At 48.9% G+C, this 26,026-nt stretch overlaps 12 protein-coding genes across 12 annotated transcripts; 5 read left to right on the top strand and 7 right to left on the bottom strand.

Annotated features, from left to right (window-relative positions):
* Positions 1-144: 144 nt before the first annotated feature.
* On the bottom strand, positions 145-471 carry N7443_000274 (PHF5 family protein; the record flags this gene model as incomplete). Its single annotated transcript, XM_056880330.1, has 1 exon — positions 145-471. One exon carries the CDS (start codon positions 469-471, stop codon positions 145-147), a length of 327 nt encoding a protein of 108 aa, XP_056745568.1.
* Positions 472-745: 274 nt separating this feature from the next.
* On the top strand, positions 746-1,864 carry N7443_000275 (pinin family protein; the record flags this gene model as incomplete). The annotated part of the gene is made up of 4 exons (XM_056880331.1): positions 746-756; positions 820-1,264; positions 1,320-1,388; positions 1,442-1,864. The coding sequence occupies 4 exons, from the start codon at positions 746-748 to the stop codon at positions 1,862-1,864; spliced, it is 948 nt and encodes a 315-aa protein (XP_056745569.1).
* A 399-nt stretch (positions 1,865-2,263) lies between these two features.
* On the top strand, positions 2,264-3,663 carry N7443_000276 (alpha/beta fold hydrolase; the record flags this gene model as incomplete). Its single annotated transcript, XM_056880332.1, has 7 exons — positions 2,264-2,342; positions 2,441-2,493; positions 2,549-2,656; positions 2,716-2,825; positions 2,882-3,212; positions 3,279-3,330; positions 3,386-3,663. The coding sequence occupies 7 exons, from the start codon at positions 2,264-2,266 to the stop codon at positions 3,661-3,663; spliced, it is 1,011 nt and encodes a 336-aa protein (XP_056745570.1).
* Positions 3,664-3,875: 212 nt separating this feature from the next.
* Positions 3,876-5,290, bottom strand: N7443_000277 (saccharopine dehydrogenase family protein; the record flags this gene model as incomplete). Its single annotated transcript, XM_056880333.1, has 4 exons — positions 3,876-4,584; positions 4,647-4,844; positions 4,896-5,043; positions 5,101-5,290. 4 exons carry the CDS (start codon positions 5,288-5,290, stop codon positions 3,876-3,878), a joined length of 1,245 nt encoding a protein of 414 aa, XP_056745571.1.
* An 837-nt stretch (positions 5,291-6,127) lies between these two features.
* Positions 6,128-6,702, top strand: N7443_000278 (60S ribosomal protein eL43; the record flags this gene model as incomplete). Its single annotated transcript, XM_056880334.1, has 4 exons — positions 6,128-6,146; positions 6,232-6,262; positions 6,363-6,527; positions 6,639-6,702. The coding sequence occupies 4 exons, from the start codon at positions 6,128-6,130 to the stop codon at positions 6,700-6,702; spliced, it is 279 nt and encodes a 92-aa protein (XP_056745572.1).
* A 962-nt stretch (positions 6,703-7,664) lies between these two features.
* N7443_000279 (putative PHD and RING finger domain protein) lies at positions 7,665-9,595 on the top strand (the record flags this gene model as incomplete). Its single annotated transcript, XM_056880335.1, has 2 exons — positions 7,665-7,917; positions 8,007-9,595. 2 exons carry the CDS (start codon positions 7,665-7,667, stop codon positions 9,593-9,595), a joined length of 1,842 nt encoding a protein of 613 aa, XP_056745573.1.
* Positions 9,596-11,691: 2,096 nt separating this feature from the next.
* Positions 11,692-12,149, bottom strand: N7443_000280 (uncharacterized protein; the record flags this gene model as incomplete). The annotated part of the gene is made up of 2 exons (XM_056880336.1): positions 11,692-11,916; positions 12,123-12,149. 2 exons carry the CDS (start codon positions 12,147-12,149, stop codon positions 11,692-11,694), a joined length of 252 nt encoding a protein of 83 aa, XP_056745574.1.
* A 901-nt stretch (positions 12,150-13,050) lies between these two features.
* Positions 13,051-13,629, bottom strand: N7443_000281 (uncharacterized protein; the record flags this gene model as incomplete). Its single annotated transcript, XM_056880337.1, has 1 exon — positions 13,051-13,629. The coding sequence occupies one exon, from the start codon at positions 13,627-13,629 to the stop codon at positions 13,051-13,053; it is 579 nt and encodes a 192-aa protein (XP_056745575.1).
* A 1,923-nt stretch (positions 13,630-15,552) lies between these two features.
* On the bottom strand, positions 15,553-16,577 carry N7443_000282 (uncharacterized protein; the record flags this gene model as incomplete). The annotated part of the gene is made up of 2 exons (XM_056880338.1): positions 15,553-16,427; positions 16,484-16,577. The coding sequence occupies 2 exons, from the start codon at positions 16,575-16,577 to the stop codon at positions 15,553-15,555; spliced, it is 969 nt and encodes a 322-aa protein (XP_056745576.1).
* An 863-nt stretch (positions 16,578-17,440) lies between these two features.
* On the bottom strand, positions 17,441-19,598 carry N7443_000283 (uncharacterized protein; the record flags this gene model as incomplete). Its single annotated transcript, XM_056880339.1, has 2 exons — positions 17,441-19,355; positions 19,414-19,598. The coding sequence occupies 2 exons, from the start codon at positions 19,596-19,598 to the stop codon at positions 17,441-17,443; spliced, it is 2,100 nt and encodes a 699-aa protein (XP_056745577.1).
* A 1,382-nt stretch (positions 19,599-20,980) lies between these two features.
* Positions 20,981-22,884, bottom strand: N7443_000284 (uncharacterized protein; the record flags this gene model as incomplete). The annotated part of the gene is made up of 7 exons (XM_056880340.1): positions 20,981-21,448; positions 21,514-21,839; positions 21,897-21,920; positions 21,972-22,432; positions 22,486-22,599; positions 22,652-22,722; positions 22,777-22,884. 7 exons carry the CDS (start codon positions 22,882-22,884, stop codon positions 20,981-20,983), a joined length of 1,572 nt encoding a protein of 523 aa, XP_056745578.1.
* Positions 22,885-23,615: 731 nt separating this feature from the next.
* Positions 23,616-24,687, top strand: N7443_000285 (arylamine N-acetyltransferase family protein; the record flags this gene model as incomplete). Its single annotated transcript, XM_056880341.1, has 2 exons — positions 23,616-24,013; positions 24,138-24,687. 2 exons carry the CDS (start codon positions 23,616-23,618, stop codon positions 24,685-24,687), a joined length of 948 nt encoding a protein of 315 aa, XP_056745579.1.
* Positions 24,688-26,026: the final 1,339 nt, after the last annotated feature.

Consider the following 26,026-nt stretch of genomic DNA (forward strand, 5'->3'; position numbering starts at 1 on the left):
CTGAATTGAAAGTGTAACACGTTTCTCGTGGGGGGGAAATGCTGGCCACTAGACTGGACGTTTGTAAGACTGGCAGGCCTGCGCGAGATCTCCTCTCCGCCAGGTGAAAGAGAACACCAAGCCACAGAGGAGACGCAGACTTGGTCATTGATTCCTGAAACTTTTCTTTTGGTAGAACAAGTCCGTCCTCGAGCTTCCCAGATTGATAATCTTAGGACAGCCGTCTCGATCCTTCTCTAGGCGCGTACATTCGAAGCAGTAGAAGGCATCACTGATACCCTCACCACCGCAGACGATACACTTGTTCTGGTAGTTACCGAAGGCGCACTCATCGCAGATTCGCACGAGGGTCGTGGGGCGCACGTAGGAGTCGCACACGGGGCATTTGCCGTCGCACTTGTCGCAAAGGCGGCCGATCGAGATGCCGGGCTGCTTACGGCACATGACGAGATCTGGGTGATGGCGAGACATGATGGGTGGATGGGAGAGAGTAGAGTGTCAAACAACTGCAGGTCTGGAGGAGAGAAAGAGGTGAAAGTGAACACGAGGAAAAGAAGCTAACAGAACGGTGGTCCGTGCACGTGGCCCAGCAGCCCCCGAGCTTCGCCGTCAACTTCCAGTGGTCAAGAGTAGACCATTCGTCAGTGGAACAGGCCAGATCTCAGGCCAAGCTTACTGATCTTTTTGAGTTTCTTTCGCCACGCTATATTGAAGGTCCCCGAGCGATTACCGCCGACTGTTCATTATGTCTGAAGGGTACGGCTGCTTTCCCGAGTTGCCTCCGAGTTGCGCTGACATAGGCTTTTTGATGCTTTACAGGACCCTTGCCTCCGCAGTTGCCATTCCTGAGCAGGATTCTCTGCGGCAATCCCCTGAGCTCCCCGCGAAGAGGCGCAAGTCCTCCGTTACCGAGCACGATCCCAAACGCCGCCGGCTCAGCGCGCAAGATGACGGTTCTCCGCAGTCACAGACCCGACGCCTATCATCGCCGGCGCAAGAACCCGAGCAGCCAGCGGAAAAGCGACCTACCGGGCGGGGACGAGAGGATGAGCGCAAGCGCGGACAGCGACTGTTCGGTGGACTGTTGGGTACCCTCTCGCAGAGCTCAAATCCGGCAGCGCAGAAGCGGCGCGCGGACATTGAAAAGAGACAGCAGGACAAATTGAAGTCTCAGGATAGCGAACACGACGGGCAGAAGCAGCGACACAAGGACCGGCGAGATGCAATTCGCAGGAAAGAGAAGCCGTTTTATGAACGAGAGGCTGTAGGTTTACCATTCACTCGGGATATGTAGCAGGATCTGACATATCGATTTACAGATCCAGACACGCCATTCAAATCTAGTGGCTATGGCGCATTTCCTGAAGACAAAGACAGAACCTGCGTTGGTATGTGAATCCTCAAATCAGTCGCGTGATCCAAGATCTAACGGTGATAACAGTATTACAAGCCATGGCAATTAAGATCCGGCGACGAAGCAGTAATCCAGGAACAGATAGAGGATGCCAAAGCGACCGTAACCCGTGAGGTCGCAGAGTTCGAAGCCCGATACCCACCGGAAGCCTTTGTGCGCCAGGATCTAGAGCCAGTGTCTACAGAAGAACCGACGCAACGAAACACATCTGAACAGCAGCCCGAGTCAAATTCAGAACAACCCTCGGCACCGGAACCACAGGTGGAATCAAACCACCAGGAGACAACGGAGGATACGGTGGGTGCACAAGGCAACACTGAGCAAGACGTAGAAGCTATGACCGAAGCGCCTACTAACGGGGCCGACGGCGCTGCTCAAGAGCAGCCAGATGGCCATCATGACGACGGAGGTGAAGTAGTGGAGGATAACGAGGATACAGTGATCTATTAGCGGTATTGATTTTCATTTTATGAACATTCTATGACTGGGAATTTATTTTTGCGGCGCATCTGGGCATTGGGGTTGAAGCTTCAAAGTTCAACCGAGGCTGACCGAGGACCGTTCGTGAGGGGTTTCGGTCAACCACTACGTCGCCACAAGCTTCAAACTGTGTATATTTATCTTCTTTATGGCATATTTCATCCAATTTCTGCATCGGACTTGTTTGATAATCATTTTTATTAAGTTCCGTCGGTTTCACGTGATGACCTGTGGGATTTGAATGCTGAATATATATCGGCGTAACTGAGCTCCGACGGACCACCGTTTCCTCTGAGTTACAGAGAATCACCTCACATATCTTCTTACACGTGGAAAACTGTAATTGTCGACATATATTACTGCAGCATCATGCCAGTCGACAAGATTCACGTCTCAGGGGATGCCCGCATCAAGTACCAATCTGCAACAGTCAATAGCCATAAGTATTGTGAGTACCCCGAGCTGTGAACAGCCACAGTTTAGCTCTTAAAGACACATGGCCAACCGATAAGCCCACAGTAACTAACGTTAACGATTCGTGACTAGCCTACCTCCTCAGTCAGCCCGAAACAGGCAAATACCGAGCTACGATCTTCCTGGTAAGTGGTACTTTTCTGACGTGCCATGAACTCCAAGCTGATATGAACCCATAAGATCCATGGCTTCCCCGATATCTCGATGGGATGGCGTTATCAGATCCCTATGCTAGTTAGCATGGGACTGAGGGTTGTAGCTCCCGACTGCTTGGGATACGGCCGAACGGTGAGCATATCAACCTCGGCTTGTCTTTTGAAACCATCTAACGCTGTATTCACGACCAGGACGCCCCTGATGAATTTGAACCCTACTCACACAAGCGATGTGCCGATGATATTAAGGCTCTAGCGAATCACCTCGGCGAATCAAAGGTTATTCTAGGAGGACATGACTGGTAAACTATCCTTCTCCCTTTCAACCATCCACGGTGGCTAATCCACAACGATAAAGGGGCGCCGCTCTAGCCTACCGCGTAGCACTCTGGCATCCAGACCTGATCAGCCACCTTTTCACAGTCTGTGTGCCCTACGCCCGGCCCATGGAAAAGTACATCTCCATCGAGGACCTGGTAGCCAACGCCGCTCCGCACTTCGCGTACCAGATACAATTTGCAAGCGGCAATCTTGAGACGGCAATCCGCTCCAAGGGCGAGATTAGCCAATTTTTGTCTGCCTTATACGGCGGGAAGACGGAGAAGCGCGAACATGGCTTCGATGCCGAGAAGGGTGTCCTTCTGGACAAGGTGCCGCACCTGAAGCCATCACGACTGTTGAGCGAGGAGGTAAGTCATCTCTACTATCCTGCCTAAACAGATCTCATCGAGCAATATCAAAATAACAATTTTCAGGAGCTGGACTATTATTCCACCGAGTTTGCGCGCAATGGCATCCACGGCCCACGTATGATATCACCGCCCCACATTTTCGAGATCGAGTCCAGCTAATTTTGAGATAGTTAATTGGTACCGGACGCGCAAGGTCAATTTTGAGGAAGAGCAGGCTATTCTTAATCGGCGTATTGTGATCCCGGTGTTATTCATTCAAGCTCTCAAGGATGAGGCTCTCCCGCCTCACTTGGGCAAGTCCATGGCTAAGCATATCCCCAATTTGACTTTAAAGCAGGTCAATACTGCGCATTGGGCGCTGTGGGAGAAGCCCGAGGAGGTTAACGAGATTATCGCGACTTGGTTGAAGGATGTTGCGTTTACGGAGGGGCGAGTTGGTAAGCTTTAGTGTTGTGGATCCAATATGCGTGGTGGATAGCGGCCACTAGGACAGAATGCACGATGTTTGAGGTTAATATGGCTCTACCTTCTCAAACGTCACAACCTATGAAACGGAGCATATCCTTGCGGTGACCTATAACAGGGTATTACATCGTTTATTCGTGTCTCAAGCGAGCTAGGAATTAAGTACACAAAACAGATTCGTCAATCATCCCGATTTTAGTACTGGAACACTCGAGTCTGAATCTTCACACCAACAGTGTCCAGGCGGTCAACATATTCCTGGCCCAAAGTAGCAGAGGTGACGATACCACAGCGCGAGGTCTTCTTGACCTTCTCCTCTTCCTGCAGAATGACCATGGCGGCTTCGGAAACCAGCAGACCAGTAAGCACATACATGCTTCCTTCGTAGGTGATTGATCCAAAAACACGACCGGGAGAGGGTGCGGCCTGATCAGCAGTAGCGACGGCGTGGTACTCAAGGCGATCATTCTGGGATGCCTCGGTGGCCGGGCCCTGACCAGGCGCGAAGATGAACTTGCGCAGTACCATGCGCACCGGCGGGATCATGAGCATAACCAAGGCGAACATGAAAGCGATGTGCACAATGGCGCCGATAAGGGTGTTTCGGACGTACAGGAACTGGTGGAAGAAGAAGCGCTTTCCGTAAAACTCGGGCATCAGGGTGCTGCTGCGGTGCACGATGGCCATGTCGGCGAGTCCGTTGGGCGAAGTGGTTACAGCACCAAGATCGCTGATTGAGCGCACACCCAGGAGCTTCTGGAGAATGGAGTCGCCGGGAATATCGTTCGGCGGGGCGGAAGCGGCTAGGGAGAATGGGTTGGTAGATTTAAGCAGTTGGGAGATTGGCAGAGAGTCAAACATGCCCAGGATTGTCGCGAGGGTACCACCGCTGGGGCCGGAGGACCTGTCAAAGTTGATTAGAATTTGTGGTTTGGACAGCTGAAGGGTTAAATGTGAAATACTTACTTCATCTCCTTGATGCAGCTGTCGATAGTCCGGGTGCCGGAGGAGTACTCAGAACGAATGCGCTTGACCAGGGCCCAGGCCAGCATATCGGCCGGGGCGCTTTCGACACCAACTGAGGGGATGATAATTGCGCCATTGCTCTTGGCGGTTTCATGGCACTTCTCGATGAGCTCCTTGATCCAGGGAGTCTCTCCGGTCCTGCAGAGGTTAGTCAAGGTATGGTGTTGCAGATCAAAGATCATAACTTACACATCAAGGTAGTGGGTACCATTGGCAGCACAAGCCTCCACCACCGGGGTGGAGTACATGTGATAGGGGCCGACGCAATTGATGATGATCTTAGTCTTTTGTGCCAGCTCATTGAGCTCTGTCGAGTTGAGCTGGACCACCAGAACATCTACTCCAAGTTAGCGAGAGCTAAATCAATTGAAAAAAAGACATTGCAAATCCATACCTGGCTGGACACGGTCCTGGTTCAGTTCCTTCAGCTCCTGGGCAATAGGCTCCATCTTCTTCTCAGAACGACCGGCGATAGCCCATTTCAGGTTGGTCGGATGGTTCTTAACAATGTGCTGAGCACAGAACCGGCCGGTATAGCCAGTGGGGCCCAGAAGGACCATTTCATATTGCGGGTTAGTGGGCATTTTGCCTCCTTTGGTTCACAGAAGGAGCTTTGACTGTATAGGGGGAAGCTAGAGGCTTCTCGGTGGGATAATCAGAGGAGGTGGAATAGGAAGATTGAAGCACTGCGATGGAGACTGGGGGTTTAAGCTGCAGCTGAGAGCTCCTCGCTAGGTCGTACACAGTGGGGAGATCCAGGCTCCAGGCCGCGTTGTTAATCGAGATGGATGTTATGACACGTGATTTGGCCTAATCGATTTAAAGATTTGGGTTACGTCCGAAAATTTGTTGGAATTATTATACATCTACTTTTGAAGTTGTTTCTGCATATCTAAGCTCTTCTTTCAACATGGTAACCTACCTTCTACACCACAAAATAGTAGCCTATGTCGAGTTGTTCTTTTCACGTCTCTCCACGTGACCGGATAGATGGATGTCGCCGACGGCTCAACTGGAGCAAAGTTGCAGCGAGGGCAAATGATTTGGGTTAATATTGCAAGAGGTCGATCTAAGACTGAGCGTAATTAGAAGACGGTAATTTGAAGTTTCAGATATATCTGATGTCCGTAACCTAATCGAAAAGTGCGCATAACTAGATGTACCTGGTAAGCACTCTATACATCATCACAAGAAGCAGATGACGGTGAGCAAACGGGCCCGAAGCGGAGTCCAGGGTGGCACGTGCACCATGACTAAGCAGACGCAGCCCTCAAAAAATCAAAAGCGACGAGATGGTCATGTGACCACACACACTGCCAAGGCCTCGAGCCCTAAGCGAGCCTCCACCCACAACCACTCATTCCGAAGCGTCTCTCGATCTCGCTTTCTATCTTCATCATCTACAGCCGCACTCAGACAAGATGACCAAGCGCACGAAGAGTATGTTTCACCAAAGCACTGTTCAAACAGATCAGTCCTCTCCATTAAATTCCCACGAATCCTCATCGCTAACGCTTTTCCACAGAGGTCGGTATCACCGGTAAATATGGTGTCAGGTATGCATCGCGCCCAATCCTCGAACACGCACTCGAACGACCATGAGTTCTCGAACGAGAAGCGACACGAAAGAACCGAGTATTGACCAACCCTCAACAGATACGGTGCCTCCCTGCGTAAGCAGGTGAAGAAGATGGAAATCACCCAGCACGCCCGCTACATCTGTACCTTCTGCGGAAAGAACACCGTCAAGCGCAAGGCTGTTGGTATCTGGGAGTGCAAGGGCTGCAACAAGACCGTCGCCGGTGGTGCCTACACCGTCTCGTAAGTCGCCTGCCGAATCCTCGAGGCCGACCTGGAAGGGACTCAACCTACACCTACAACACCAGGCTTGGTCACAGACTGAGACAAATACTAACAACGACGTTGCTGCAGGACCCCTGCCGCCGCTGCCACCCGCTCCACCATCCGTCGTCTCCGTGAGATCGCTGAGGTTTAAACGCGATTATGTGGTTTCATATTTCTTCTACGGTCACGTCTGAATACCAAAAAATGAAAACTTTCGGAATCTGAAGATTTTGCATGAATCGATTTCCAACTCTCCCGTAATTCGTGAAGCTCGCAACGCTGGACATGATCCCAGTATCGAGAAAGCCCTCCGGTGCCGAATCTTGCCTCCTTCATCTGTCCAGTCTGTTCGACCTTCCCAACCCAATCGCTCTTGCCACCGTGACCGTGACCCATGAGCGCTGGGTTTCGATCTCAAAAGAATCGAATGTCTCACCACGGGTTGCACACTGGCACAGAGCAGTAATTGTAGATGTCTGGCCCCTCCTGGACTCGCTATTCAATTAGCCATTACGGGAAACCACTTTTTGGAACCATATCCCCAGCTTTTCTTTCAATAATGAACGCTTTTCATGGCTTATCAATGTCCGCGTTCAAGTACCTTGGGGTAACGCGATCTAGGCACCGGATTTCCTTATCCCGGGCACACCGGACGCCTGGGTGACGTGAACTACACCTGAGCCTAGCAGAGTTCCTCAGCCGCATGACCCTGGGATAAAAGGGCCCGGGACCTCCAAAGAATGTGGGCGCTAGCGACACCGCAACCTGTAGAATCTGTCCCTTTGGTGATCGGGACCAGGTCGGGTCGCAAGTTGGAGCACTTTGCAGCAAGGGCAGCACCGATTTACGATCTCTCCCACTTTCTTTTTTTTATTTTATCCCAGTCACTAGCTATAGGATTTGAAACCCTATGCATCAGACCAATACCCGGGTCTCATTTGTAGCTGGAGCGCGGGTGATTCGCCTCCGTCACGTTGGCGCCCTGTTTTGCGTTAGACCGAGAAATCCGGCCCACCTTCAAAAGGCGCCGTTCCTCGACTCCCCACATCTTCCCTTCATACATATTCCCCCTCGACTCTATGCCGCCATCCACTCCTGGCTTATATCCTGTCCATGTCCGACACTTGTATTGTCTGTTTAGGAGACCTTGGCGAAAGCGCCGGTAATCCACTCGCCGCCGAGCCCGTGAACCCCGATAAAGATGTATCGAAGGTTAGGCTCGACGAGGATAGCCAGATCGCTCAGTTACTTCCTTGCGGACATATACTGCACAATAACTGTTTAAAGCCATGGGTGGAGCGGGCCAACAGTTGTCCAATATGTCGCCGCAACTTCAACATGGTTGAGTTGACCGACTCGCTTGGTGGTACGTACTCCCCTAGACTCGGTGGATTGTCTACGCTTCAGGTTTGAGAGTTCGTAATCTTACTGACCATTATCGGGTGATTCATATAGGCCCCGTGATCTCATCATATGCCGTCCAAGACCGAACCCAGGTTGCTGACGTCGACCCTTCGATGGTCATTGAATATGCCGAAGATGAGCTCGCCGATTTCCAACCGTGTACGATATGCGGCGAAGCAGATAACGAGGATGTCCTCCTTCTGTGCGATGGATGCGATGCCCCTTCTCATCTATACTGTGTCGGTTTGGATGAAATACCCGCCGGCGCATGGTATTGCTCGCAATGCGAATCTCAACGTGCGATCGGCCCTGCGACTGAGGTTTCTGCCGGATCTGCAAGAGCCGAGCGACGGAACCGCCGTACTCGTGCTGAGCAGCGCCGTGCGCAAAGCTCCAACAACATCAACTCGCTCCACTGGGCTCGGGTGTGGCAGTCCGTCTGGGATCACCTTAATATCGATCTGGATTTCCCATTCGACGACGACCGATCGGTGCAGCGTGTTATGCAGCAGCGCCGTCGGGATGAGGCCAACCAGCGAGAGTTCCGGGCATGGCAGCGTCGTTTTGAAGTCGCTGAGCGACAAGGCGGTGGTAGTCGGTTCCGGGACACAGCCTCGTTATTTGACATTGAACCCGCCCGCCCGTCGCGGCCTCGAGTACCCAGAGAACCGACGCCTGAGCCAGAGTCCCTCGAGGAAATGCGAGCGTGGAATGCCTTTGAGAGAGCTCGAGAGATCGAGAATAACCCAAATGCGGCTCGAAAGCGCAAGGAGCCTACCATGTCCCCGTCGCCCGAGCCGACCGAGCCAGAGCGCAAGCTCAAGCGCCCGCGCACTAGACGACCTCAAGAGCTGGCTGCCATAGCCCAGCAACATGGAGAATCTTCCAGAGCTGCCAGCTCGACCGCACGCCTCGCGAATGGGGATATTAGTATAGGCGAGCCAAGCTTCTTGTCCTCTCTCTTGAAGGAGGTCGAAGACTCGTCAACTACAGAGCGCGCAACTTCACATGGACCATCGGCTCCCACTTCTATAGCCCCTACCGACCATGCCACTCCAGGTCCATCTTCTCCATCCATCTCCCCCGTTTCCTCCAACCACTCATCTCCTCGAATTTCATCTACGACACCACCACCTTTCTCTCGCAGTCGACCCATCTCTCCTCTTCAACTCTCCTCTCCTGCCGAACCCTCCTCGCCTCCATTCTCCCCGGAGGTGTCATTATCCGGCAGCCCGGCGTCATCACCGAGTAAAACAAGTCCGCTGCCGGCCCGTGAAGCCGGTCGCCCACGCGCTCGTATCCCCCGACGAGCCGTGCATCACTTCAGCTCTCCCGACACCTCACCAACCCGCGCTGGCCTCTCCTTAGCTGTCAAATCCGACATCCAAAAGATGGTCGGCGCAGCGCTCAAACCGCACTACCGAGCCAAGACCATCTCCAAAGACCAATTCACAGAGATCAACCGCACCATCTCGCGCAAACTATACGAGCGCGTGGGAACAGCCGAGTCCCTCGACCCCGAGCCCCGCACGGACATCGAAGCCGTCGCGAAACATGAAGTGCAAAATACCATCCTCGCGCTGCACAAGAAAGACAAACAACCCATGCTGACATCTGACTCTGATGGCGATGTACAATGACTGCTATGACATGACCTTAGGCATTTTGATGGCGTTTCTTTCTATGGATCTACGGATTCGATATGTTGACTGGCGTTTGGAACATCGGATGATGTTACCTTTTCCTCTTTGGGCAGGATTTCATTGGGATTTCAAACCATTGACATGACGGGTGATTCGGGCGCTGGGTTTCTTCTTTTCTTCTTTTGTTCTACATATATCACACTTCTATATTACATATCGTGTCTATATGACTTCGTACTAGGAGTCTTGTTTCTGCAACGATTTTCCCATGATTGTCATGGTAGTGTAAGCATCCACATGTATAGCCTGGCCAAGAAGATGTTTGTTAATGCCCTAATTCTTCTTTGACGTCGTTCCGGTCAATTTTTGAACGTTTTTCTAGGCATCTTTCTATATGACTAATGGAATGAAAATCCTTTGAGATCTATCAAACCAACTATTAAACATCTGAAATTAATTTCGAAAGCAGTCCACGGCACTGTAAAACATCGCCTTAGTCCCCATGTAGAGCCCCGGGTTATCATAGGTATTTTGATTCGCATACTCAGTTACTTCAAGTACTACTCTAGGTAATCCCAGCACCGTGAATACCTTGTCAGACCGGTCTAGATGCAAATCCCTTTTACGTGCTAATTTTTACTTGATTGTGCTTATTCCTTTGACAGTCATGTATGTTATCTTCTACTATTTAGCTTATGTTATCCCATATGGGGTAACGGCTAGCCTAACCGTCTTTCACACGGTAGACCCGGGTTCGACTCCCGGTATGGGAACACTCATACGATAACATATCTTTTTTTTGCCTCAGCCGGAACATTCATGAGGGGTTTACGGGGCAGATACAAGGGAAAAAACTCGAAGAAGATTTTTGTCTTTGGGAGATTTTTACTCTGTCAGATTAACACATTGGAATTGGATGGTACCTTGAGAGAACCTGAGATGGGTGAATACCTAAGTGGAATTTTGTTGTCTATATTACTCTGTTGCAGGTCATTCCTTTATTGGATTAATTCAGTCCAGGTCTCTTGGACGAGTATGAAATCTTCTGATTAACTCAGTTGAATTTCAAGCCCGTTTAGGAAATGATGCTAGCTTTATACGTATATATCCATGGATGCGTCCTGGAAGTGCTGCCACAAGCATCATCTTCGTTTTATCGTTTATTACCAATCACTTGAGCATTCATAATGCCAGTTCCAAGCGATGCTTTGGATGCGCTATGGTGTTGGCTTGTCTCGAGGGCTACGTCGCGCCAGTAAAATCAATTCTCATCAAAAAATCGTGGGCCATCATTGTGGAAACATATTCCGCAAAATATTACTAACAAATTCAAAAGGGCGATGATGATGAAAAACAATTATGCAACAAGATGTTCCTCGTAGTTGAGTAGTCTTGAAGAGAAGAAAAAAAAGAAGGCAACATGTATGAGTTTTCCCATACCGGGAGTCGAACCCGGGTCTACCGTGTGAAAGACGGTTAGGCTAGCCGTTACCCCATATGGGATTACTTGTGCAAATTTGGCTCATTTTGGAAATATGTCACCAAGAGTTATAGTCACTATTAGGTCAATACTAGGAACCCTCTTACGTAGAGAGCGCGCCTGCGGATTCCTTGTAATGCTTCAAAGGGCTAAGCGACTTCAGCCCCACTTTGATAGGTATTGCCATATTGAGTGCCCAGATAATCTGAAGCTTGATTCGGATGAATGGCGTCAGGCTGACTACCTTCTTTGTCTTACCGGACCATTCTTCCTCTGTACGAGTACCTTCTCAAAGACAAAAGGTGTGACTATCCACCAAGTGTTTAAGCTCTGTAATGAGCTAATAATCAGCCATTCAAACATCTTGAAGCTTCAATGAATCAATTAAAGAAGAAGAGGGTATATTATCACTTTCCTCTCACTTTCCTCTTAGAGATAGTTTTTCGGCTCAAAAACTATTTATCTCACTTCACTCTCACTTTAATTTCACTTTGATTTAATTTTCCCTAAATATAGTGAATGATTGGATTGTAACTCGAAGTAGCTTGTTCCGACGTCTACTGGTCCTTCTTATTACTAGTGACCGTAATCGTATTAGTATTATAAGGACTCGCTACCTATGTAGCAGAGCGAAGGCTTCGTTGTAGGATGGCTGTTCGTTGTTGGTGATTGAACCCGAGTTGATTTGGAGGGTACCGTTAGCAAGAATGGTGGCATTAGTATGGATAAGTAAGCGGGTATGGGTGGCACGGCCGGAGTAATAGCCCGGAACGATAGTGTCGAAAGTAGCCACTCCGTCGACATCAGTCGGCTGAATGTCTCGTAGGAAGGTACTGTTCTAATCTCCGGCGGTATAGTTTCCAGTTTTAGAACTACCACTAGGGAGGGATTTAGTTAGCTAGGCTTATATTAAAATACTACGAGCTATAGTGATTTACCTATATATACTAGTAGTATTAGTATTCTAAATATCTACGTAAAGATTTGGAAGAGGCTAATAGGTATTCAAATCGATATATTAGACCTCTAGGTAGAGTGGAATACCCTATGAGTACTGATCCTTGACGACATTCTGGCGAATAACCCCCCCCCCTAGATGTAGTATGGGCTATCAGTGATAAATAGGGCTAGGGTGTAGGTAGTTTCCGTATCAAAAATAATACTAAAACGTATAACCTCCTACTTTTTTTATGTTCGGCGGTGGCCCATTCGTCTAAGTAATTTGAACGCGAAAGTGGCCTCTACTCTCTATAAGCTCTCAATTAGTATGGTCATATTTCTCTCTCAAAATCTACCACCTTCTACTATGGGTATTCAAGGTCTTAATAGCCAGTAGGGGGTAAGACTTACTACTACTGACTCCCTATTTCTAACGAAGTTCTTAGGCTTTTAATTCACGACGTTTGATGTTAACGAGATAGGTATAATTTTTGGGAGCGAGCGTAATTGGCGAGAGTATGTTTGCTATAAGTAGCCCGAGCCTCATGGATGTTCAACTGATGTAAGGTAAGGCAGGCCGAGGGGACCGCTGCTATAAGAAGGTCTTGAATTCGTGAAGGAGAGTGTGTTCGACGTCAAAGGAGATTCTCCTTATAAGCTTCCGCAGACCTGAGCCCGTCAATAGCATAAAGCCAATCTCGCATTAGTAAACAATATAGATCTAATTAAGTACTCTGTAAACAATAAGCTCGGCGATAAAGCCGCCCCCCCGGTATACGTCAGCTCGCTTAGACTGATGAGCTGTTTATTGGCTCCGAAGAAGCCCCGGGTATGCCAAATCTTGAGATAAGGCAAAATTGTCCAACCGTAATTTCCCCCACACTTAGTCTAGGAGACCCTTTACAGCGCCGATTATCGGTACTAATAGCTACCTAATCCCCTTCCGGCTCCCGGCCACCGGACGTGGAAGCGGAAGGGGGTGCACACCAACTGGAGCTAGGTATTGTCTTTGAAATAGATAAAATTCCTCATATCATCGAAATATTACGCGATCATCGCTCAATTTCGTTAATTTCTGACGGCCCATTGCTTCTTCCGCTTCCCAAAGCTGACCTATACAGTCGGTGACCGTTTCTTCCCAATCAATTTTCATGCTAAGCTCATTAGCCATCATATCACAGCGGACCAATAACTGCCAACAGTAACTGAGATACTGGGCTAATTGCTCCTTGTTGTCGCTGTGAAATGGATCGTGCGCCACATTCAATTTTCTCTTGGGTATATAGTCGGCAAATTCCATGATGTCGAGAGCAAGCTCAACGGGAAGCCCTCTAGAGCCCAGTATAGATAGCACTTGTTCGGTATCTGGAAGAGCTGCCTCATACTCGTTCAGGTTCTGCATTGCAAGGAAATCATCAAACGGAACTTTCCCATATATACTTTCGAGCCTGAATCTGCCATATTTATCGATGTATTGACCCCATTGAAGTTGCCATTCTCGCGATTCGGTAGACAAGGAAGCTTGACAAGGGTCTTTGATCCCGAAGAACTGGCAGTGCGGATATGCCGCCACGTGTGAAGTGACACCCGGCTGTGTCGATTTCATAACCATGCGCTGGTATAATCTGGTATGTCGATAGTCCTTCTGTTCAGTTCTTCTTGAGGCGCTGTCCCATAACCCCGGAAAACAGGAAATCGTATTTAAACAGATGTATACCATCAGTGCTCTCTTGTAGATTTGATCCCATCCGAGGTCGTGGAACTAACAAAGTCAGCGCCAGAATCTACGTGAGACAACTAGATGAAAGCACAAGAGGTCATGTCAAGGCTTGTAACTTACGCAACAACCACACTCGTCAATGTGCCACCAGGAACGAATAGCCACGTCTGGATGAGCGCATGCATGGAGAATTGGTTTCATATAGCCGTAGATGACCAATGTTTTGACTACTTCCATGTTGAAATAGCCCGAATACTGCTCCAAATGAAAACGGTAGCATCCCGAATATAGGTATCTTCTGCAGAATGCAGACGCGATTCTTTCTTCATTTGGGAGGACCGCACATGTACAGGTGGAATAGATCTCAGATTTACAAGATCTTCCATTGACACTACAATGAAATAGTCGCCGTGATTTTTCGTAAGCTTCCCTCCATCGACGAATGGTCGGGTGGATCTTTGCGGCGGTATTTTCATCAATCATTACATCAGTGAAACTTGGCGTGTCGTATTTGTAGTACTTCTTGCGCTCGCAATTTGAATGCTCTCCGACATTCCTGGCAAAAGCTTTCGCAAAATAGGTCAAGTCCTTCCCCTGGTCAGGTTTGAAGCGGGGATGGAGATCGTAAGCATCGTGGTGACCACAAGACACAGGTGACCACCGCAGATTTGAAGCCAGGAGTGTCCAGGGGATATTATGAGTTTGGTGAGCCATGTAATCTTCTGATCAGAGAATAGGGAATAGGAAATGTGGAGCAGGGAGTAGAGGGAAGATTTGTACAGATGGAAAGAGCCCAGGGCTGACTTTTGTGCACGGCTTGGCAAAAGCACAGCCACAGCCTCAGGCATCACGGGAACTTGACTACCTTGACTCATCTTGACTCATTTGGAATCTATCGATGATTCCAAGGTCTACGTTGGAAATACACAGAAATAATATTGCAACTCTTCAGAGAGCCATCATTTCCTACTTTGATCTTCTCGAGGGAGTTGCGCAGATTTCGGACCCTCTCTGTCTTCCTCAAAGGACAGTTGCCTTTTGTCGATACCCGATGAGTATGCACCCAAAGATGATCAAGACGAGAGCTCCTCCGACGCCAGCGGCAATTCCAATGATCAATTTCAAGTGGTCTTGCACCCACGAATGACCACTGTTCGACCCGCCATTGCTACCACTATCTAACCCGCCATTGTTGCCACTTCCTTGATCAGTCGTGGACTGGTTACACTGGCTCCTTTCCCTCCACTGACATGTAACTGAGTCACAGCATGTTGTATCCCTCTCGTTACAGGCGCTATTTCCGCAGTCGCACGCTTCGCCAGGCTCAAGAACCCCATTCCCGCACCGGCCATTGCTGCCAGTATTATTCCTTGAACCAGAATCCACCAAACAGCGCGAGTCAACTCGCCCGGAGCCCATGCGAGAGCAAACAGTGCCTATCGTACACGGGGAAAATCGTGTTACACCCGGCCTTGAAATGGGGTCCATGATATATTGCCCTCCAGCATCACAAGTACCTGATGACAAAGGGCAGCACTGACCTGTTTGAGTTCCACATGTAGCTGCCGTACAGTCGTGTACGGCACCAAAGGTATGTGCAGATTCATGACTGCTCGGTTGGTTAGAATAGGGAATCAGTAAATATCGCCAGAAGAGATTTGTCACGTACGCGAAAACTTGCCAGTCCAACTGCGTTCGAGCTACAACATTGGTCCCTACTCCAGAAGAGCTGTATGCAGACCCGGCGTTGCATAACGCTCCAATCCAAGACACGCCCACTTCACCTGAAGATGATGGGCATCCACTGAACAGTGTCTAATAAGCGTTGTTGTCGTTAATGGAACTCCTCCAGGAGGAAAACCTTTGAAGACGCAAATTCAAGTCTCCTTCAGAACAGGCTGCATTCCACGCTGTTGTATCTGAGACAGAATTCGGGCATTCAGCATCACTAATAGTCAAATTCTGAATGCCGATCGAAACGTTAAAGCTATTCTCAAGTACCACAGACGCTGTATTGATCACGTTCAAGATATGGCGATGGGCATCATCCGTCGAGTTGAAGCTAGCCGTATAAGCGCAATCAGTCGCTACCCCAATATAGGCAATCTGTCTGGTGCTTGGGCATCCATTAGTACTTCCGATGGTCTCTGTTACGTCGTCTCCCCAGGCATTCCACTCCTGCCGCTTGCCGTTCATCAAATTGTTCGATGGTGAAGCACAGGTTGAGTATAGCGACGGTTGATCGTCCAGTGAATTGGCTTGCTCGATTCGATGCGCCACCATACCTGTCGGCTCTTCATCGCTGGTCTCGAGGTGAATCTCATATGTGATGGATTCGATAGTGAATATTCCATCGAAAAGTGGGCTTTCTTTCTGTTCAATCACAGCGATACGTGCCCAACCAACATCCGACCAAGTTCCATCCGTGGAGGTTTGTACCAATACCGACCCTCTCGCTATGAGAGGATACAAGCTGGGTGATTGGTTTGCTTCGTGGGACACACCATTTGAGTCCAAGTATCGAATTGAAGTGTGCCATGGTGATAAATCGAAGTTTTCTTCGAGCGTGAATCTCAAACGCTGGCCTGTCTGGCCAATTCCTATGGTGATATTGAGATTGGTGGATTGAGACGGGTTATTCGAGAAAATGGAAGCGCTTGGGTCCTGGATCCGGAAGGCGTTCAAGTTGACTAAGATAACAGACTTTAATCACCAAGAGCATCAAACAGAAGGGAATCATGCATACGTTTAGTCGCTGATGCTAGCGCAAGATAACCCAGTAAGGTGATCCATTTTGCAGATGTGCACTGCCCTAGTTCTCTAACAAGGGTCCTTCTCATGGTATGATATAGTATCGATGGTTGAATTTGAATAGAGCCCCGAGGATTTCCTGGCTTAAAAATTTAACCATGGGAACAATCAAAGGAACCGTTGAACCTTTTGAATTATACGATAGAATCATCCACTTCAGCAGTGGTTGATGACATCTGGATAGTGGATCATAGTGCCAAGGACATGAGAGCCAGTGATTTGGTGTCGTGACGCGTTTAGAATGGCGAAGTAAAGTGAAAGCGAAGACAAAAATAGAGACCGACAAGGAAGGTCCCGATTTTGAGGTGCCGACGTGTGTAAGGCATTATGTCAAAGATTAAAACATCTTGAGGTCTGGTGCACCGAACTCTGCTGCCTACCTGGCCAAGATCATGTCCAGATACGATGAGCCAAAGACTGTCAAATGAATAGTATAGATACACATGGGCTATATCTACCATTACATGTTTATTGTCGCTAGTCAATTGAGGTCGAGTGAAGGCAATCATTTTAAGCCTATATATCTATCTTCACATTAGGTTAATCAGACCCTGTGTTGGCGACATAAATCCATTTAACCCAAAACATCCTTAAGCGACTGTGGCAATCAACGCGCTAATGCAACTTGCTTATGGCCATCCAGAACCTTCATGGATACTGCCAAGACCGCCAAGATACCCAAAGCCTGAGATTAGAAGTCCACATTGTCAGCCTGTACCGAACATTGAGGCTTAAATCCGGTGCTGACCGGTGTTAGAGCCATTTATGTGGCTGTGTCAGGTGGGCTACAGATAAATCAAGCGATGGATTGAAAGAAAGAATATGACATGTAATGGGATGGAAGAATAATATTGCGGAAATATCTTGCTGAGGACATATGAAGAGGTCCCCCCTACCAGCAACTGAGCAAAAGATCTCGGAAGCTCTCTTCTCGCAGCGCTGTGTAGATTTTGCTCACCTGTGAGCCGATGCATTCCTTTCCTTTGGAATTCTCTCTATCGGTTGTTGGGTGGGCGTCAATACCGGTGTGAGGTGGTACCTTGAGATCTTCCCGAACAAATTTGTACAATTTCTGGGACGTGGTGCAAAGATATGTCTTTGTTGTGGGGCTAGCAAGGAACGTGATGCGGGTGGCTTCAAAGCTTTGCCGGAGAGCACCAGAGACGCTACTCTTCCACTGCCGAGCGACACCTTCTTGCGAGATACCGGCATCGGCTGGCAAGTGATCGAGAAGAATACCCACTGAGCCATTTGTAGTCTTCACACAGCGGTCGCAAAGATCGCTAGTGCTGTTCCGGCGCCAGTGGTGCATGAGCTCCTCCCAGATTGTCGCTTGGATCGTCTCAAGATGAGCAGGGGCGACGGCGAAGGTACTCGCCGTCGCTTCGTCGATCTCGGGGCGTACAGCTTTGACGAATTCGGCATGAAGCACACGTAGGTCCACAGCTTGGCACAGCACGTATAAGTAGGTTGCTGTCATAAGCGACAGAACTTCGACGGCATCTCCAGCATAGCGACAGCCGATAAATGCGAGTGAATTGATGGCCTGATTGTGCATTTCCGCTGACTGAACGTGGTTGCTGATAGGATGGTTCAGATAACCGAGCTCCGACGTGTAGGATGCCATGTTGATATCAATTCCCTTGAATGCAAAGGAAAGACTTGGGTCGTCCATGCACAAGTTTGGAGGAAGGCCGTTACTCAAAGTAGGGTTAAGTAACTCAGAGCACTGGGAGAAGATCATTTTGCCGATCATCTGCATAACGCCCAAGGTTTTCTCCATGGAGGACGTGATCGCTGCAGCTTGGAAATTGCCACCGTGATAAATATTGCCGTCTTCCGGATTAATGAGAGGATTGTCCGTTGTCGAGTTTAGTTCAGCCCGAACCTGCTGGAGGGCCAAAGCCATGTTCTCGGTTTGGGGGCCAATCCATTGCGTGGAAGTTCGCAGAGCGTAGCGATCCTGGGCCAGACCGTCGTGTTCGGGACCAGCTGGTGTGGCTAGCTTGGAGTCCAGCAGGAAGTTGAAGATGTTTTTCGCGGCCTCAACTTGCCCATCGTGGGGCCGTGTTGCGGCAATGAAAGGGTGATAATTACAAATCATGCCCATCATCGCTTCGGTACCCATGGCTGTCAGGAGCTGGGATAGTAGGACCAGCTGATTGGCTTCGAATAGAACCAAGCTTGCCGCTCCGCAGCTGAAGGCCGTCCCGTTCAGCAGCCCGAGTCCTTCCTTTGGGCCGAACTCGAGAGGCTCCAGGTTTAATTCACGGAGCGCTTGGTCAGCACCGATGATGTCTCCGTCAGATTTGTGAACTGAGATGTCTGGGTTTCCCTCGAGCGCCCCAGCGATATATGCAAGCGGCGTTAAATCACCTGAGGCCGAGATACTTCCCCTGAGAGGAACCACAGGAGTCATAGAGGTTTGCAGAAAAGTGCAGATGTACTCGATCACCTCTGATCGAACGGCCGAGTGACCTCGCAGCAGCGAATTGCATCGAACCAGCATCGCGGCTCTGACAACTGGCACAGGGATGCTATGGCTTTTCAAAGAATGGTGACTGGAAAGGTGAGAGCTCTCGCGTCCTCGGTCACTGGGGAGCAAAACTGCCGCATTGTGGTGTTGGATCAACGCCTTTTGGAGAGCAATATAGTTGGTTGTTCGACTGTCTGCACTACCACCGAAACCAGTGTTGACGCCATACACAATCTCACCACGTGTGAGCTTTTGATTCAGAAGATCTACGCTCTTCTTCAACACTTGGTGTACCTCTGGGCTCTCAGTAATGGAAACATTGTAGCCATGTCTTAGCACGACGTCAGTACGCACAAAACCAAGAGCCAAACCGATGAAACGTGACATACCGAGCAACGGCCACAACAGAGCTTAGATCCAAAGACTGACCGTCCAAGATAACCTGTGTCTTTTTACCTAGAAGGTTTCGGACCTCGCGGCATGTCTGCAGCGTAGCATCGGTAAAAGACGAGCTTGACTTTCCATTGAAGGCCAACGTTTCTTTGCACTCAGAATATTCGAATACTTCACCCATTATAGCAAGAATATGCTTAGGTGCGAATTGATGTCTGTTGTTGAAGTGTTTTCAAGAGCGTTGCGGGCGCGTAGGGAAACGACGGTTTGCGGTTGCGCCAACCATGCACGGCAATAAGTTCTACTTTATCTACTCACAGAGCGAGTCCACATCAAGTTCTCCAGAAGAAGCCAAGGACGAATCGACTCGACTTCTAGGCCGTCTGTAGAGGAGATTTATGATGAATAGGAGGGTTGGGCACTGCCTCTCGGTGGGACTGGAACGCGGATATGACCTACCTCATGTACCATGCAAGGAGCCCACCTGGTCACAGAGCATCGCAGACCATTCAAGCGACCGGTGTGTTCCCGGTGGTGCTATGCCACTGAGTCTGGGCGTGTCGGTAGTGGCCCCACCGACGGATCCTATGAATTTCATACATTTAATATGCGATGCTCTTCGTTGTTCGGAGATTTACCGATTTCTGGGAATAGTTTTAGAAATCATGGGGCAAGGGATCGCTAGCGGTGTGGAACATGCATGACGTCGGAAAAAATAGACCTTGCCAAGGAGTGTGAATGGGGCTTGATGGCGCTAGACCGCTCCACTTGGCGATCAGATCGATCTTCGACCGATCTCGTCGGTGCTGCAAGTTCTTCGATAGCCATACTGCTGGAAGGTTTTTACTTTATTTTATTTCTATCATTTTGGGGAGGGGGGCTATAGGTTGGAAGACAAAGCGTTGGAAACGGTTGGGAGATTCAGAACCGACACATGCAGCCGAGTCTACCAGCCTCGCCTCGACAAGACCTTAACATGCCAAATCTCCGGACTACAGTGGCCTTGAGGAGGTATTACATAACCCCCAAAATTCGCGCCGCCTGGTTGATTCTGACTGCTCATTACACGAGCACCCACCGATGTACCCTTCAGAGCAATCCTGTCAGGGCGTCATTAGTTTTACTACTGCAATGGTGCCAGTGCAAATTCGTGCATGAGTTGATCTTGGTTAGAGTGAACCCTAACTCTGAAACAAGCGCAGTTTACGTATGGGACAGCTCCCTCAGCGACAAAGAGCTTGAAGATCTTTGTACTCATCTAGCCTATCAATTAGGACGTTTTCAAGTAGTCACCAATATTTCTATGCCGCTGCAAATTGAGAAGTCATCATCTGGACCCCACTGAAAGAAATCCAACGTCAAGATGTTGAGATAATCAAGTTCCGACAAACCGAGCCACCGAACAAACATTCACCAGAAGAGCAGCATGTCTACAAAAATGGCTTTCGGTGTGAAACATGAATCACCAATAAATTAAATCTGTTCTGTATATCAAAATCCAACCTGACTATATTGTACAAAACCACGAAGCGTAAGGTCCAAGCCCGTGGCTACATGTGTCCTCTATTCTTCAGATTCCACAGTAACCTCGCCATTCATGGGAATAACACCAGACTCCACAATGGGGCCATGGTATACCTTCCTGCCATAGACGGCGTACCAGATCAACCCGATGAGGAGTTCACCAGAGAACACAACGATAGACCAGTTCATGTTTGATGGCACGACGGGAAGCTCCGTGGGGAAGAAAGAAAAGAAGACTGTGATAGTCAAAAAGCAAATCGAGGCGATATTGACGACGAGACCGAGCGGACCAAGTGTCCAGGGGCCATAAGCGATGGGGTCTCGCTTAATCTTCTTTATCACAATCAACACAATAGCTATCTCATAGGAAAGGAAGAGGCCAGCTGTAGTCAATGAGACAATGGCGTTGAATGCAGCCGAAGATCCCACATTGATGACGCAAATACATGCCGTGATGAGCGCACAGAGGATAACGGCGCGAATTGGAAGGCCTGAGCGTGGGTTGACCTAAAACCGAAACTCATAATCAGTGATCGATCCTTTGTCAAGTACAAGATCAAGGTGGTACAAACGTGGGAGAGGAAATCGGAAAAGGGCAATCCTTTGTCTCGCGCAAATGCCCAGGTGAGGCGTGAGGCTGAAGCCAAAAATCCAAACGAAGCGCAAATCACGAGCGCGGTAGGAAGGGCAGCCATGACTGATGTGCCTGCATGGGACTTGGTGGCATTCCAGAAGACTTCAATGAAGTCGTAGCCAGTCGCACTGCCCAGTGCATCTTCCATATTTCCAATACAGAACAGGAACGCGAGGACTATTGCAAACCCGAGTGTACCATTTAAAAGGATCGTGCCAATCATGCACCAAGGCACGATGACGGACGCGTTCTTGACCTCTTCCGCTAAAAGGGGGTTAGTCTGAGGCAATTAGGGAAAGATCATTGAATGTAAGCACTTACCCATATGACATGGACCATCGTAGCCTATATAAACCGGTTAGACAAAGCTCTAGCCAGGAAACAGGAGTCACATACCGATAAATGGTAGATTTGTGCCCATGAGTCCAATGAACCAAACCAACCCAGAGTTGCTCCATCCAGAACTATTGATGAATGTACCAAAGACAAATTCGGCATCTTTGTGTGGGGCGAGGTAGACGAGAGGAATCAAGACGGCGAAGAACCCCATGATGTGAAGAATCAGAATCAAACCTTCCAGCTTAGGGAGAAGCCTTGCTCCAATGGAATTCACCCCCACACATAGGAGCAATGCAGCAAACATGAGTAGAGTCCCATGCCAGCGCTCAAATCCATAATCAGGGTAATTCAAAACCAAAAGGCCCTGAGTGACGGTTGCCCCGAAGTATACACCCGCAGCAGTGTTGGCCCACCATCCGATCAAGTCCAGCCATCCTGTTACCCAGCTCAGAAAGACGGCTTGGCCTTTCGGAGCGAGCATGGCAACCCAATGATATTGTCCAGCGGAAGTGGGAGCCCTGCATTCGATCAGCCTCGGAGTGAAAACGAAACGGACAGGCGAATTTCGTACATTGAAGCCATCTCGGCTAGCGAAGCTGCGGTGACTAGAGCGCCGAACCAGCAGAAGAGATAGCCGTAAACAAGTGAAGCGGGGCCTCCGTCAATCATCGATGTCGGGTTGGCACTGGAAAAATACTTAGTCGTGGGATCAGAGAATATTGAATTCTGGAACTCACAAAAGCACTGCTTCCCAGGTGCACATCATCGTTGTTGTGAAGCCCAACATTGACAGGAAGCCAAAGTTTCTCTGCTCTCATCAGTTTGTGCCAGGTCAATACCGGGGTGTATAGTGAAAGTGTACCTCGAACTGCTGTTTCTTGCCCTGCTTTGCCATATCCTCATCGTCCCGATTTTTGTATCCAGTCGAGCCCAGCTCCTGGACCGCCATATCGCCATTCTTGATCCGCATTCTGAAAACCGAAATAGATGCGAGGAAAGAACAACAGTAAAGGGTATTGAAATGGCAGAATTCAAAAAAAAAAAAAAAAAAAAAAGGAAAAGAAACAAAAAGGTTGGATGCGGGGGTGATGCAGGCTCTAAAAGAGAAAAGAAATATCTTGTTCAATGCTCACTAGTCGCTCTCCTGATCGCCAACTTGCAGGTTCGTGGTGCCCAGGTGGGTGAGTAGGAAAGTCCTCGACTTTGTGGTGAAATCTCAGTGCCCTAAATTCAGCGCTCACTTAACTAGCTGGCTTTTTTGAAGAGACTAGAATTTCCGGGTTCCCCAACTAAAACGTGCCGAAATTGCTTATTTAGTCCATGCAATGCAGCGTGCTCCGAGGCGAATCCTTGCTTCCACGTTCAGAACAATGACACTAATGTGAACACTAATAGGAACACTAATTAGCGTTGTCACCCTAGAAGCCAACATTCTTATCTGCCGCGCTAGATTCTCGTCTATGCATGATCCCTGCAAGCGTTGGATAGTGCACTAATCGTCCGCCGGATGGATCCGGAAGACTGTGCCCCGCGTAGTCGAACAAGCTGATCGATCCCCCGGCTACTTTAGGACCGGACAGAAGAACTTTCTGGGTAATTGTGGCCGCAAACAGTCTAATAGCCACTTTTGAAAATTTCATATTTGAAACGCAAGCTCGAAACTAGCCACTCGACTTCGTTCCTCCCCCTTGCTCAATTAAAATGGCTTCTTATTCGCCGGAACAACTGCATCGGTATTTTGACCGGGTCGGGCTTCCTCAAATCTACCGACAGTCTAGTGTGGCCCAGAAGGACGAGCAACTTTCCCTGCAATTTTTGGAATTACTGCAGCGTTATCAGCTGGCAGCTGTGCCCTTTGAGAATCTCAATCTTCATTACTCGACCCACCGCACCATATCTATAGACTATGAACAGGTTTTCGACAAGATTGTCGATAACAAATCGCGACGGGGCGGCTACTGCATGGAGAACAACACCCTGTTTGGAACTGTCTTGCGGACCCTGGGCTACGATGTCACATCAGTCGGAGGCCGAGTCAATGAAGCCGTACAGCCTATGTCGGCATCTAAGAGCTGGAAGGGCCCGAAATACAGTGGATGGTATGATCATTTCCCCCTCTCTCTTTTTACAGGTTTCCATGATCCTTTGACAGCCACCCGTGGTCGCTTGTCAGGGATCCCACAATGGGGGTTCATATTCGCCCACTTGCTAATTCGCTAATAGGAACCACATGGTGAATGTCGTTACTATCGGGGAACAAAAATATCTCATCGACGTGGGATTTGGCTCCAATGGGCCCCACCAGCCCGTGTCATTGGTGGAGAACTTTGAGTTCCACAACACCGGAGATCAATGTGGTCGGCTCGTTCACGCACCGATTGCTCAACACACGAGCAAGGGCCAATATGTGTGGCAATATGAGATCCGCAATGGGGCCGAAAATGCATGGACCCCCGCTTATTGCTTTACCGGAACTGAGTTCATACCCGAAGACTTCGAAATCATCAATTACTACATGAGCACCAACCGGGCAAGTTGGTTTACCTTCCACGTTGTTTGTGTACAAATGATCATCGATGAGAATAACGAGGTTGTTGGGGATCTGACTCTGTTCAACAACACTCTCAAGCGACGGAATGGGGCAACGTCTGAGGTGTTAGAATCGTTCAAATCTGAAGAGGAGCGCGTGGCGGCCCTGGAAAAGTATTTCCAAATTTGCGTTTCGCGGGCGGATAAGGAGGGCATTCGCTACACCGTTTCCGAGATCCTTTAGACTTAGCTTGGTGGCTAGTTTCGAACAACCAATCAATCTAGTGTTAATTTGCGATTCATGTGCAATGTCCGGTGGGGATGAATGGCAAGGTTATTGTTTTGATCCAGTCAATGACATTAATATAGGAGTAAATGTTTCATACGGAGAGTATTGATCCCCGAAGATCCGATGGTATCCCCTACGGATTAATGGCTTTCACATTACTGGTGAAGTTGACGCGGCCTGCAATCAGCCACCATGCGCCTAAGGTCTAGGCCTAGACATCCCAGTCCTAAAACCATGCAAAAAAGCTTTGGCGAAGCCTTGTCATCCGGAAAGAACAAAAGACTAATATCGCAACCTGGAAACTGACTACAGCCACATCCAACAATCAATGCGGCATTTTCGACCCGACCTTTCTCCTTTCATCATAAGCCGTGGATTATTTAGAATTGTTGTTTTTCACTCCGATTCCGCCGGTGTACGGACTATCCGATCTTTCAAGTTTAGACTTTACCAATAGTGATGTTGTTCAGTCCGACCTCTTTCGCCTCTGGCATATTTTCTTAGGTATATGATAGCTTTACATCCACACTATGTTATGGCTTCACTTCCATGGCTTCTTTCATTTTTTCACAGAGCAATATGAAAATACAACCACGGCTGGCAGGTTGGACCCTTTCTAGAATTAAATCGCCCATGACTCGCGTCGGCATGCTAGATTTTGCACGACGCAAATTCTGGCCGGTCTCGAGTACTTTTGCTGATTTTTATTAGCTTAATTTCATCAACTTTAAGCTAGTGCAATTTGGAATCCTTGTCAAAATATTGCCAGGATTTAGAAGGATTTGGAAGGAACATAGTGCATAACTAGCCCCTGTCAGCTCCTGGAAGCCGATAAGCAGGTAGCCCGCGACTCGCCTCTATGAAACATGGAACAAGCATCACTACTGGTAAGGGGCCGTAGAATAAATGAATGTCAGCCAATAATTACAGCACTCAGCCATCCACCCTCGATAAGTAAGAAATGAACCATTCAGAGTTTTATTGCGGTGTCTATGAACCACATGCGATGCATTCAAGCCTAAAGGTTTAACACTTGGTCCTCGTGTGATCATAAGGCAATTCTCAAGATGGGTTTGCCTGTACGGCTCGCTTTCCCCTCAAATGTTGTCCGTACGGTCGACATACGAGCCATCTACTTGGGAACGCCAGCCACGGACCACGTAGATCAGATCGCCATCGCAACGCTCTATCTCTTGGTGATGATGGTAATGGCTGTGCTGATCCGACTTGCGTTTCGACTTTTCATGCTTCGGTCGTTACAATGGGATGATGCGACTGTTTCCCTCTCTCTGGT

The sequence above is a fragment of the Penicillium atrosanguineum genome (assembly GCF_028827265.1).
Source record: "Penicillium atrosanguineum strain IBT 20685 chromosome Unknown utg000001l_segment0_segment0, whole genome shotgun sequence".
Taxonomy (NCBI): domain Eukaryota; kingdom Fungi; phylum Ascomycota; class Eurotiomycetes; order Eurotiales; family Aspergillaceae; genus Penicillium; species Penicillium atrosanguineum.